Source organism: Rhyacophila brunnea, unplaced genomic scaffold, assembly GCF_057557595.1.
Source record: "Rhyacophila brunnea isolate RB1 unplaced genomic scaffold, BYU_Rbru_1.0 scaffold_9, whole genome shotgun sequence".
NCBI classification, from domain to species: Eukaryota; Metazoa; Arthropoda; class Insecta; order Trichoptera; family Rhyacophilidae; genus Rhyacophila; species Rhyacophila brunnea.
In genome coordinates, this window is record NW_028233361.1 from 31,277,764 (window position 1) to 31,291,242 (window position 13,479).

Here is a 13,479-nt window from a genome sequence, read left to right on the forward strand (position 1 = left end):
GGTGCGTTTTTTTATCTCGTTGCTCCTAAAGTCATACCCCACCATACACCCAGTATCCGTCGCAAACATCTATTTTCGAAGCTCAGTATACGGTTGCTCTGAGCCTTCGTAAGGTGCCATGATTCGCTACCGTAAAGCAGCACCGTCAGAATGCAAGCGTCGAATAGGCGGCATTTGGTTTTGACCGAGTACAATCGTGAGTCCCAGACACTCCGCATCGAGTTGAATATTGCTCTAGCCATTCCCATTCGGATAGCGAGCTCTTTCTGCAAAATGCCTTCTCCCGTGATGCGTACCCCCATGTACTTGAAGCTGTCGACGCTCTCGATGTTTTGTCCGTCGCTAATCAGAGGGAAATATGGATCAGGACAGGTGCTATTACACAAAACGTTGGTTTTCTTCGCGTTGATTTTCAAACTAGCACGAGATGAGTTGTCATGCAATCTGTCGATTGTCTCTTGAATGCCTCGATTGAGTTGTCGTATAGGACAGCGTCATCGGCGTATTCCGCGTAGCTTCACCGCGGGGGTAACAGTAATGCCTCCGTCGGGTGGTATTGACTTAGTATGAAGTCAAAGAGGATGATGAAGAGAAACGGAGCATGGTCACAACCCTGTCTGACTCTGGTCATGACCATTCCGTTACAGTTTCACAATTCTGTCACCATTCGCTATCCTCGTGCAGGCATTTGATTATGACAGATGTCATCGTGTGTTTTTAGATTATGCAGATCAATCGACAGTGGCTAGTTATTTGAGTTTAAAGTCAGACGAGATAACTCGCGAAATTTGTATGTACTACCTGTCGATGACGGCCTCATAGAGCGAGAAAACTTGCTGAAGGCAAAGTAACAAAGAAAACAGGTAAAATTCGAATTTTGTAGGTATACAAAAGTTTGATAATTTTCTATACCTCATCCGGAGTTATCAGAATATTATTGGGGAATTTAGATGGTATTCATTACCTGAATTAAAATTAAAAAAATAGCAAGCTGCTATTTTGACCATCTTCGAATAATGACTACAGCTATTTTTGTTGATGAATTATTTAAACTTGAAAGTAAAATATACCTAACCGTCGTAATGGTTTGACAGAACCGTGTAGGTAATATTTTCTTGTTAACTTCATCTTCGATTATAATCAGCAAATAAGTATATTGACATCAAATAACCAATAAATTGTAAAAAATTATACTCTTGTGTAAATTTAGTATTTTTGTCTTACTTCGTCTGTCATGAGTACGACCATATTTTTCATGGTCGTTCCTTTAAATTTATACACTTGGTTAAATAATACACTAGCTATGGGCAGGGATGGTAAACTTTTTTCTACATGCGTGTCAAAATATAATAATTATGCCTATAAAGTATAAACATACTACATAAGCGTGAAGTTCGATAGTTATGACAGAAAATATGACAGTTAGAGCGAGAATAGGCTTCATGTAGGAGCAGTCAGAAATAATGATGGAAACAATATTTAAATTTACCCATGTAATTTGTGTGCAGTAAAAAAAATTGCAATTTCAAGGTAAGTTGTTCCACTATAATAAATTGTTAAAATAATAAATTGCTTGTCACGAAAATATAGAGAATGAAAACTACAATAAAACAGTTTTTTGCAAATTTATCAAAAACAATACATATAAGGGTACTAAAGAAATATTATTTCTTTAGTTAAATACTTATGATTTAATGGATGAAAATAGTTGTATATAATGTATTGAGAATTCACTCAAATAGTCGCAGCCAACTGCAAGCGTCTTCAGTATTATTTAAAAAAAAAAAAACTCATTCTCATTGCCTCAAAATCGAATCAAGGTCTGGGGACATGGAAGTGAAAAAATATGTAAGTTGAAATTTGTTAGAAAGTAGTTTGACATTAGAAAAGCTTTCACCATGGGTTAATAACATGGCACCCACAATGTCCAAGCGGTCATGCATCAGCTTGTCAAATAACGAGTCTCAGCTCAAATCGCGGGTCTGGAAAATTCACATGTGGTTTATTTAATGTCTGTTTGGACCTAATACGTTGAGCAATTGGCCAACATCCATTTCTCCTAAAAATGTAAATCTGTTATACAATTTCCACCTGTGGTGAACATTTGTCTCTCTTAGGATCGAAAACATGACAATTTACTTTTATTTTATTCTATTCCTATGAAGCGAATAAAATGTAGATAAAAAAGGCCTATGTCGAAGAAGGTCCTATAAAATGTCCTATAAATTATAAAATTGTAGTGAGAATATACAGTCGAACTTGGTATTACGAGGAAGATGGGACCGACTAAATGTGCTCGTTATAAGCATTACTCTTTATATCATTATATAACATTTTTCGCGCCACGTTCCATAGAACTTAAAAAATCTGAAAACCATCATACAAATCCCTGAAACAAGGATGGCATTCATAAACTACAAAAGTTGTTTATTGTAATGAAGTGCCGAGACGCCGGCGCTGGTAGGTACCTACTGACTTCACAAAGCTCGGATTTTTTACATGCAATTTCAACCATATGCGTGGCTAGTTTTTCAATGTTGTCGGCGAAAACACCAATTAGGTACTTAGAGACTTAACTAGTGTCATAAACGTAATCCGATCCCGGCGGCATTTTGTCCGGTCGGATTTTATTGCTTAGGGTCGAAATGTTTTTAAAAGATTGACACATTAACAGTTTTAAGAAAATTTTTGACGATTTTTAACTCAACATATCCGATAAGTAGCTCGTTATAAAAGTGATTAAATTAATGTATGGATCACAAATTAATGTATCATAAACTAAAATGTCAACAAATATTTCTTCATAACATCTGAGATCTCACTATTTCCGTGATCGTAATAACCAAGTTCGACTGTAAATATAATAGGATGGGTTCATATTTACTAAATAATAAAAACAATATATTTTTACAGTGTATATATTTAAAGTTAAATTATATCCTAATTAGCCACAGCATAACATAAATATTGACGAATCAATATCATTAAATTTGATTTACATAAGGCTCTTGAGGCTCTTATACAATTTGAAACAGAAAAAGCTTTGTGGAAAATTATTGAAAAAATTTAAACCATAAAGTATGCAAATCAAAACGTTTATATAAATGCCAAGTCTTCATATAACTTTAACCTTGTATCAGAAATGTTTTAATATTGTTTTTTTTTTACTTATAATATAAATGTACTTTTAATAAGTTAAATGTAAGTATTTTATTGATAATCAAATATTTAGATGACTTTAAATAAACATAACAATGTATGTACCATTCTATTGCAACATTTTCATAACGTCATCGTTTCATTGGTGACTTCAATGACAACATAACAGTCAGTGGTTTGGAATTTTTTCTCTAAAAATACATTATAAAGAAATTCAATATGAAAATGCAAACATTGATAAATGTCCAAAATAGAGTAAAAAACTCATAAGATAAATCTAGATAAGATATATGAAATTCAATTGTAGAATTATTATTAAAATGAAATATTCTTAATATTGATTATCAGGAAAACGAGAAGTGAAAGGCTAAAAGTCAGTGCCGGCCGAGAGCCATGCTAAAATGTGCTGCCCTCTGGCGGCTGAGATAGTTTCATATTATCTTTAAGTGTCATTATACGACGTAGCTCTTGGAGCACAGTCTTTATGGTGTAATCACGTTGCCACCTCGACAGAATCAGGACTTGCCTATTATCCACCTGCAATCAAAAATATATTCCATTGTAATCACCGCTAAATATAATTTTCATCAGCCTAAAAATACCCAACCGGAGGAACCTTATGAGTCTAGAAAAAACACAGCTTGGAATCCAAAATTCCAGATGTATTGTCCTGTCAAATTGTTTGCGATTAATTAATGCGTAAAACAAATACACTCGGGTAGAGATAAAATCAACAATCAACTGAAACATTCATCATAATTAACTCATTCACTGCGGACCTGTTAATTACTATTTAATTACATTTAATTAACATGCTAATAGTATCTAATGGCAACGCACCAGTTGCGTTGGACGCACGGAATGAGTTAATATACAATTTTCCTGCTGCCAGATTTTCTGTAACGAGAATGACCAAACTGCCTAATCCGCATAAGGCGGCCATAGTCGGACAGTTCTCGTAACAGGTTGAACATGGCACAGACAATAACTGTTCAATTGGCCACACCACAGATCAGTTTAACTACCCCATTTAAATCTGTCGAACTGTCAACAGACGTGCCCATATACGTACAGTTATTGTCTGTGGCAGATCAAGTGTCAAAAACTGTGGAGGTTATGTTCGCGGAGATCATACACAGGGGTACCTACCTAGTGTTAAATTAGTTTTAAGTAGGGTATATTGAACGATATTGATTTTGTTAGATTTATTATGATTACAATTTATTGTTTGTGTAAATATATGTCCAGATTCTTTTATTTTGAATAAATTATTCATAGTATTAGCCATCATCGCCCTGTCATGGACATACATTGCACAACATGCAATTGCAAGTTGGCGTCTGTTTCCATGATACCTAGACATATTTTTGTATTTAAGTAGTGGAAAATATTGTTTGCGGTACCTAGTTGACACTTCACAATATTCGTAATTATATAATATGAGTAGCAAATACGCAACAAAAATAATATACTTCTTATCGAACGAACTTAGAAGATTTTCGTAATTATATAATATGAGTAGCAAAAGAATACGCAACAAAAATAATATACTTCTTATCGAACGAACTTAGAAGATTACGACAGAACTGTCAAAATTTGCCGCCAAATCGCGCCAGGTACTCCTACTTTACGACACAGCTAGCTAACGTCACCCAAAAACTTTCAGTGAGTTGAAATTCCAACAGTTTTACAAAAACACGGGAGTGGGGGGTCGCTGGCAGTTTGAACATCGCACACATCTGACAGGTCGAAAACTGTCCGTCTATGGGCGCAGCAGATTATCTACCAAAGATAACTGTATGGCCGCCATTACGTATTAACTGGCATGTTCAACCTCTTACGAAAACTGTACGTATATGGCCGCCTATAGTGATAACGATCAGCAGATACTCCACCATAGATAGCATACTTTGAATTACTAAAAAGGCTCCTACTGCTCTTGTACAATTTTCCACATATCTGTGAACTAAAATTTTCACTGCTGATACATTATATAACATAATAAACACTGCTTTCTGTAAAAGAGGAAATAGGGTATTTCTGATGACTATATTCGACTGAGAATTAAACATCTATGCAACTTACACAAATTTCATATTGATTTTTATTACATTATAATACAATAAACGGTCAAATTGATGTGAGAAGACTCATACTTTGCTTACAAGGAGTGTGTCATATTATCAATGCTTGGTATGCCATAAGAGTAAGCAGAGGGACAAGTGTGCCGTTTTAGTAAAAAGAAAAGGTTAAAGAATGCTGAAGAATATGCACATGTAATGACTTCCATTAAGAATTATTGATAGTTAACAAAAAGGAGGTTTGGCATTTACTTCATGTGTCTGGTTCAAACAAACAATGAACAGAAGAAAATGACATAACCTATCCTCCGAGGCTGAAACGTGACAGAGTGAAGTAAGTACTACATATTATAATAAGATGAAGAACTGACGATTTAAAGGATCCAACCAACTTCATAGTTTAAATGTGTGTAAAATCTACACAACTGTTTTCAACAATCTGTAAATGAGGTCTTGTTCTCAAAAGATCCACAGATGATCAGAAAAACTATGATTTTTTTTTTATTTGTTACTATTTGAACGGGATACGACGAAGACAAAAATAACATTGTACAGACATGAGTTGATACAAGTATAATTCAATTTTAGGAATAAAATGTTTATAATTTTTCATCTAAAGTAGTTACATGTTCATGTTTGAATCCCTTTCGAAGCATAAACAGATATGTGATGTACAAACCACTAATTTTTATGACTAATTTTTAACTTGTATGTCACTTGTACTCCTTTAATTTTCAGTCCTTTTCCTCTTTTTTGACCATATCTGATCCTAATAGGATCATATTATGGACCTCCACGAGTGGAGGTTTGTATTAAGAGGTTTTTATTTTTTAAGAGAAATAGGTGTTAGCCACTTGCTTCACCAATTAAGTCCATACTCTGACTCCAAACACAGATTGAAAAACAATGTGTATTTGCCAGACCCAGGATTAGAACCTGGGACACACAACATTGTGGACGCAATGTCCCCTTTCAGTCAAATAAATGTATTTTACAATTAGAATATTGATAAAAATCGTCAACAAAGCAATACATTCACAAAGTCAATAACATTAAACAGCATGAGAATCAATCACTTTGCAGTCCTGAATGGCTCTACCGGTACTTCTCTAGTGAGAACTTTACTATTTCTGACAATATGATTTCATTTTGGTGCCTGTGGTTTTGTGTCTGTCCTCTTTTACACCCTGCAGACAGTGGTGAAGGTTCTATACTAGGCGATTATTTAAAGGCTAGGTACCTTCTAAGAAAAATAGACTAGACAAAGTTAAAAAATAAACAGAACCATGTATCGTCAGTGTCTCCAAATAATAATTAGAATTCGTACCAAAGTTAAAAAACATGCCATAGAGCCCACCTGTCTTCAACCAATGTATTTATATGGATTATTGTGTATGAATCCAGATTTTTCACGTTACCTAGTCTACCGAAATGTATTGGCTAGAAACGCGAGGCTCCAAACGTGTAGCATAACAATTTTTTTATTTAAATTGTAATATTATGTATTTTTTATTATAAATAATATGTATCCACAAATGTAATAGCAGTCAGTCGTATAGCTCGTAGCTCAATAAAAAAAAAGAAATACCGTGCTCCAAATGCAAAACCAAACACCTGTGCGCATAATATTATTGTCAATGACTGCAGCTTTATCCAAAATAATTATGTAGTAAGAGAATCATTATCATACAAAAAATCATTTTATCTCATGATTTTTAATTTATAGCATTTAATTGATTAATGCAACACAAGAAAACGGTTCAGTGTGTTCAGACATACTCATATTCTTTCTTCACTTATCAATCATGTTGGAACACTATTTTAAATTGTTGATCTAAATTCAGTGAATTACAGTAAAACCTCATTAATACGAATTCCAATGGACCGAAAATAGAAAGGAAATTCAAATTATGAAATGTATGGAGGAAAAATATTAAAATTTAGAATTTCATTAATATCGTTTACGAAAATTACTTAAATAAGTTATTTATGATGTTTTACGAAAAGTCTGTCACAATTTTCAATGACTGGCTCATGAAATAGTGTACTTTATTATGCTTTATTGAATATTTCTATATGCCAGGACTATTCGAATTAAAGGTATGGTTTTATATGAAAATAATGTTCAAGGGACTTATATTTCGCGAAAATTTTGAATTACGGCGAATTTCGAATTATCCGTGTTCTTATTAATGAGGTTTTACTGTACTGTTTTCTGAATGTGGATAAATTATCTGATACTGTATCTATTTCATTCATCAGTGTTTTAAATATATAAGTATTTTAATTTACGGGTAAAATTGTAAATTGCTGTGGAACAGTCGCATCTTAGAAGTAGGATTTTCAAATTTAACAATCTTCTAATTTCCCGTAAGTATAAGTGACAAAAATGTGTTCTTTATCTCTGATTTCCACAGCATACCTCTTTCAAAAAGTCACGCTTCACCACTGCCTGCCGCCATACGAGTGAATGAAACACTGTATTCCCAGCGAATCCCGTGATTATAATTGTGATAATGTAATATTAAGCAATATAATTTTTTTATTGGATCATATTAGCTCACAATGGGCAGCGAAACCATGGGGGGGGGGTGACAGGGCTCTGGCTTAGGGGCCCGTACTCAGGGGGGGCCCAGCGTGGCGGGTCGATCAGATATGTGAGATATATCACAAATTAATAGTAGTAAAATCTAATAGTAACAAAAAGTCGCCTGCAGCGCTATTACACGAGGGTTGTAAGTTTTTCACTGTTTTGTGTACTCGAAAACTCCATAATTAAGTACATAGATGTATTAAAACTACAAAAAAATCGCTAAAAAAAAACTGAAAAACACTTCTGTTGTGAGTCACACATACCATTAAACATAGCGATTAGGTAGGCGGCCCGATAAAAATCCCGGCCGGGGGGCCGGCTTTACAATGTGGGGGCCATGAGCGACATTGTTATATTAGGATAGATAATCTTAAATCAGCGCCTTCAGCATACAGGCAACAGTGGCATGAACAGACATATAAGACAAGACAGCCGGTAGCATGGATATTTAAAATAAGCATTTTGCCATAATTTCAGTATGCATTAACAATTAAAACATAAAACTGGACATGAGCAGGTTATAAGTCATTTTATATTGATGAAATGTATCAACATTAAAGAGAGTAATAACTAATGACTATTTATTACTGTTTGGACACAATGACTATTTAAAAGTCAAAACAATGGGAATGGTACAATTCTTCAGCATCATTGACTGGATGCCAGGACGACTCGGTGCCGCACAGATGAATTAAATGTGTGAAGAAATACACATACGTTACAATTTCATCCAGCAAGTCTAATACAAAGTCTCAGCCTATAAATAAAGCGAGGTTAATCATCTCACAGAATTATTGGTCGCTTTTTGGTTGCGCAATGAATTACAACAAGCTTCCGATTATTACAATAGTTGAAATTTCAATATTAACCCTTGAATGCTAAACAACGATATAATATATTGTTGTCTGTAATACCCACAAAAACTGCTAACTTTGTTGATGTCATAATGCTTAGAATAGTAAATCTGTTGGGAAATTCATACTGTATAGTCAACAGTGTATACCAATGTTTCTTAACCTTTTTACATCCGCAAACCACAAAAAAAACAAAAAATGTTTGGCGGACCCCATCAACATTGGATAAAATAATAAATATTTATATTTACACTAGTTTTGGAAAAATTGTCGAAATATACAACCCCACTTCAAATGTTGGGTTTCTAGGTAACTATTTTTGAACTGCAGAAAATTTTGCGACTCACCCAAAAATCTTCAACTATGGCGTATATGTTACGCCGAATGTGCGAAATTGACTATTACATGAAATGGGCAAAATTTTGGTTAATTCATGTAATAGTCAAGCCCGATGAATTATTCATGAATTAGGTAAATTATCTGCCGAGTGCGTGAATTCGCCAGGGTATGAAATTCTTAAACTGTCAACATGACAGTAGAAAAAGTAAATTTAATACGGATGGTTTTATTAGTTATAATTGGACATAATATATTAATATTATTATTATTAGGTTAGGTTTTGTAATTCTGAATTCATCTGAATGTCCATTTTGAGGTTATTAAGTATCAACAAACTATCACAAACATATAATCGACCATTGCACGATTGATACCCAAGCACGAATCATATCGCGAAAATACCTTTTAATAAAATTCTTCCGTTATCATTTATAGTTCTAGATTTTTTTGCAAATAGTAAATGGATATGAACGTCATTGTAGCTATTGATTGGTATATTTTTATATTATAATCAATGACATTTGACAAATTTGGTTAGTTTGTTAGTTGCAAAAAATACCACCGGAGCGCGACTATCTATTTTGACCATAGATAATATACATACATTTTGACCAATGCATGAGCATTTGACACATTTAGTTTAGTTGCAAAAAACACCACCATAGCGCTACTATCTAATTTGTCCAATGCATGAACTAGGCAGAAAAATTACTGCCGAAATCACGCACTCGGCAGATATTTTGTCTAATGCATGAATAAGGCAACGGGCTTGCATTTTACATGATTTAGGCAAAATTTTGCCCATTTCATGTAATAGTCCATTTCGCACATTCGGCGTAACATATACATCAAAATTTCTAAATTAAAAATGATACAATTAATTATGTGCAATAGGCCATTAGTGTTCATCAATTTTACGACATACCAATTATTATTGTGTGCTATTCTATTAAAACATGAATAAATAAGGTAATCGAGTGTAAAAAATCTTTGGTTATTGACAATTATTTAATCAATATAACAGTCGACATTATACTGCCGCGAATTTTTATAGAACTTTATTTGGTTCAGCTGACAAAACCATTAGGAACCGCATCGTAAACGTTCCATGTCGAACATAGATAAAAGGCATGTGACAAATTATTATAAATAACGGCACAATTGTGCATGTTTTCAGACAATCGGGCAATCGTCTTAAACTTACCGCGAATTGTTATTAGTCTCCCGCACGCTTGGTGTTAAAATAATAATCGAATATCCCATAATCAATAAGAAAGGTATGTAGGGTGTTTAAAAATAATACCTATCATATTTTTTGAATAACAATAATTACAAATCGTATTGTGTCTCGTTGGGATTTTGAAATATATTGTAGCAACCAAAAGGTTAAATTTACAATATCTACCATCGTTTTGATCATTATAATAATGAGTTGTATAAAAGCAAAAACGACACTGTCCTTCAAAGTCATATTGTGAGAAATCAAATAAAACCGTTGCTGGGGTAATTCTAATACTTTATACGAACGTGGAAGTTTTAAGTGAACTGTTATAAATATTAAATGGTGCAGAAATAGATATTTTTAAAAATAATATAATCCAAATGACTAAATTTAATGATTTAGTAATGGACAGTGGGAGGTTTGCTAGTAACTTTGGACAGTGATGAGTTTGCATCTCAACATTTATAAGTAATATAGGATGGCCATTTTGCTAATTTCTTAGGTTACATGTAAATTGTACGTAAAACATTTCACCGTGGCACAGTTCGCCGTGAGCTTTCTTATTGGAAAGAGATGACCGTACCTATACTATACGGTCTCCAATTTTATTAGATTCAAAATTTTCATAGCTGATTTTGGCAAAATTCATGAATTAAAGAATGAGAACCTAACCTAACGTAACAAATAATCCAGTATATTGGCTATTTTCAAAATTTGTTTGCTGCTGGTTTCCTGTAAATTATTTAGACATGAATTTTATGTCAGTATTTACACGACCCAAAGAGGTTGGACTGTCTTTAATTTTCACGGTGAAGTGTGATACGGCGAACTGCATACGTACAAGTTTGCAGACACGAATTTCTTATGCTGACTCCTAATTGGCTGGTTTAAACAATGGTGGGTTAGAATGATGTTACTACGTATGGACAGTGGCGACTGCATGTAAACCCAATTTATAAATTCATTTCACATGGTTTTCTGGGGATATTGCATTTTATCCGTTAAGTTGTACACATACCCAAGAATATGGAGAATATTTGTACATTCACGTCATTTTCCGTATGTGTGGACAGTGGCGTTTTTGCTTTTATACAACTCATATTAGGTATATAGCTGTAATATTGTATATTTTGTATCAGTTGACAATGTTCCATTAAAATTGAATATTGTTTTATATCAATGAATACAACGGTATTGGTGTACGAGAGTATTATATCGTATCCATAGTTTTATATTTGGTGGGAGCTGCATTCCCATTGAGACTGCAGGTAGACAGAACTTAAACGCCTGAATAGGATACATGGCGTTGAGTGTTGACAGTTAGTATAGAGAATGTTTCATGTGGAGTTACTTCAATATTACATACTAGTAACTAGAACAATAACAGTAGAAATAAGATGAAAGTGTTACAAACCATGCCATTTAAACTGTTGATGCAGTTTATATTGATTCTGGATAGAAATTTAACTGATGGAGCGTCATCAGGATATCTTGGCCCACACTCAATTTTCAAAGAGTACATCCTATTTTCGTAAGGAGTCTGAAAAAAGAAGATCATGGAATTATTTTATATTAATTCGAATCCTTCTGGAGTTAGAAGCTATTTTCTGTGACGCGGTTGGTGCAATTGATTTGTCACATTTTTTAAAGATGCCCCAAAACTATTACCTATACCGCAATCTTACAAGGTGGGTTTTCTCTAGAAATTCAGTATAAGATATTACTCGAACCATAACAAAATCACTGCAACCAACACCAAACAGATGCATACTTCCACACACAAAATAAACCACCAATATCATCATGTGTCATCATTTCATTCTTCATTATGATAGTTTGGTTTATGGTTTTTATTGTGGGGGTCAAAACGGCAGTCAAAACTCAAAATCAGTCAGTGAATCGGGCCTCCACGCTCCTAAACCAACCACTGTCTAGAGCTATTCGTCAATAGGCAAACTATAAGCCAATAATAAAAATGACATGGTGAAGTTTACCGATATTTATATGTCAATGATGCCGTTTAAATCGTAATATACCAATTTTTAGAATATCCAGAAATATACAAGGCAGCAAAATATTCTTACCCTAGGCGGCCCAATGATCATTCCAGTCCAGTGTGTGAGGGTCATATCATCGTCATTTTCCAAGCCCCAAGATATTGTTCCATCGCCGACACCCTTCTGGCCTTGTTCGAGCTCTTCCAATAGTCGAAAATTGCGAGGGACAACTGCGAAAAGACGACAAAGTCATTAATAACTGAACTGACAAAAAACAGACACGGCATTACTATCCCGACAGGGTGCGGTAGACTCCAGACAAACAGCACATTTTCTAATTTGAATATGTCAACTAAACCGATTGCCAGTGTATAACATTCGATCGCAATGTGAATTGAGAAGGATTATCGCAAATTAAAATCAATTTTAATAACAAAACGTATTGCTTACCAACGCCTGATGACGGCACCGCCATGATTTCGCAAAAAATCTGTAAAAAACGGAAACTGCGTCAAACGAAATATTGGAGGAGTTATATTATGAGGTAGCCCAACAAATACTCAAGCACATATTGGAAAATGAAGGCTTTCAATGAAAAATAAAAGTTTACAAAATGTGCGGCTTACTAGATCTCTCGACCTTCTTGTTGCGAAGTTTCGTTATGACAAATGTAGCCAGTAAAATGAAAATGACGAAACAATAATTTTTAGTAGTCCAGCCTCTATTGATACTAGAACATAAAGTATACATGTGCATTCTCATTATTTATTAATTATTCGAATTTGACTTTGAAGTCCTTGAGACAGGGTTTGCTCTTTCTTCTTCGCGTGAGGTTATATTCTACTAATTTATTTTCCTTTTTCTTGTCGTTGGTCATTCCTCCGTTTTCATTTACTGGTCATACCCGCGCGTCTATTTTTTATGTATAGAGTTTGGCATCACTTTGTCTTCATTAAGGATTTGATTTTCTTATTTTTTACATGTTACGTCTGACAGTTCATTCTAACTATCAAGAAAAATTATCTTGTACGAATGTTAAGTGATAGTTAAGGGGGGACATGCTCGTCGAAGGTCAAAATTGAGTTTTTATTGTATTTTCAAACCATGATCCTGGACACTCCTTAAACGTTGTAGATAATCTATTTATATAATTTTGAAGCCTTATTATCCTTTATAGTTATTTTAAACATTTGATGACTGCATGAAGTATTTTTGTTACATAAAATAGTATTCT

At 34.0% G+C, this 13,479-nt stretch overlaps 1 protein-coding gene across 1 annotated transcript; it reads right to left on the reverse strand.

The window, feature by feature from the left end:
- Nucleotides 1–2,902: 2,902 nt before the first annotated feature.
- Nucleotides 2,903–12,908, reverse strand: Uev1A (Ubiquitin-conjugating enzyme variant 1A). Its single transcript, XM_085959555.1, has 5 exons — nucleotides 12,872–12,908; nucleotides 12,696–12,735; nucleotides 12,333–12,475; nucleotides 11,663–11,788; nucleotides 2,903–3,696 (listed from the first exon to the last, which is right to left on the reverse strand). Exons 2-5 carry the CDS (start codon nucleotides 12,718–12,720, stop codon nucleotides 3,556–3,558), a joined length of 435 nt encoding a protein of 144 aa, XP_085815681.1. The 5' UTR covers nucleotides 12,721–12,735; nucleotides 12,872–12,908; the 3' UTR covers nucleotides 2,903–3,555.
- Nucleotides 12,909–13,479: the final 571 nt, after the last annotated feature.

Coding starts and splice junctions, on each gene's coding strand:
- Uev1A (XM_085959555.1), bottom strand. CDS start 12,720: ATGGCGGTGCCGTCATCAGGCGTTG. Junction 12,476..12,695: donor GGTGCCGTCATCAGGCGTTG/GTAAGCAATACG, acceptor GTCTTTTCGCAG/TTGTCCCTCGCAATTTTCGA. Junction 11,789..12,332: donor TGATCATTGGGCCGCCTAGG/GTAAGAATATTT, acceptor TTCTTTTTTCAG/ACTCCTTACGAAAATAGGAT.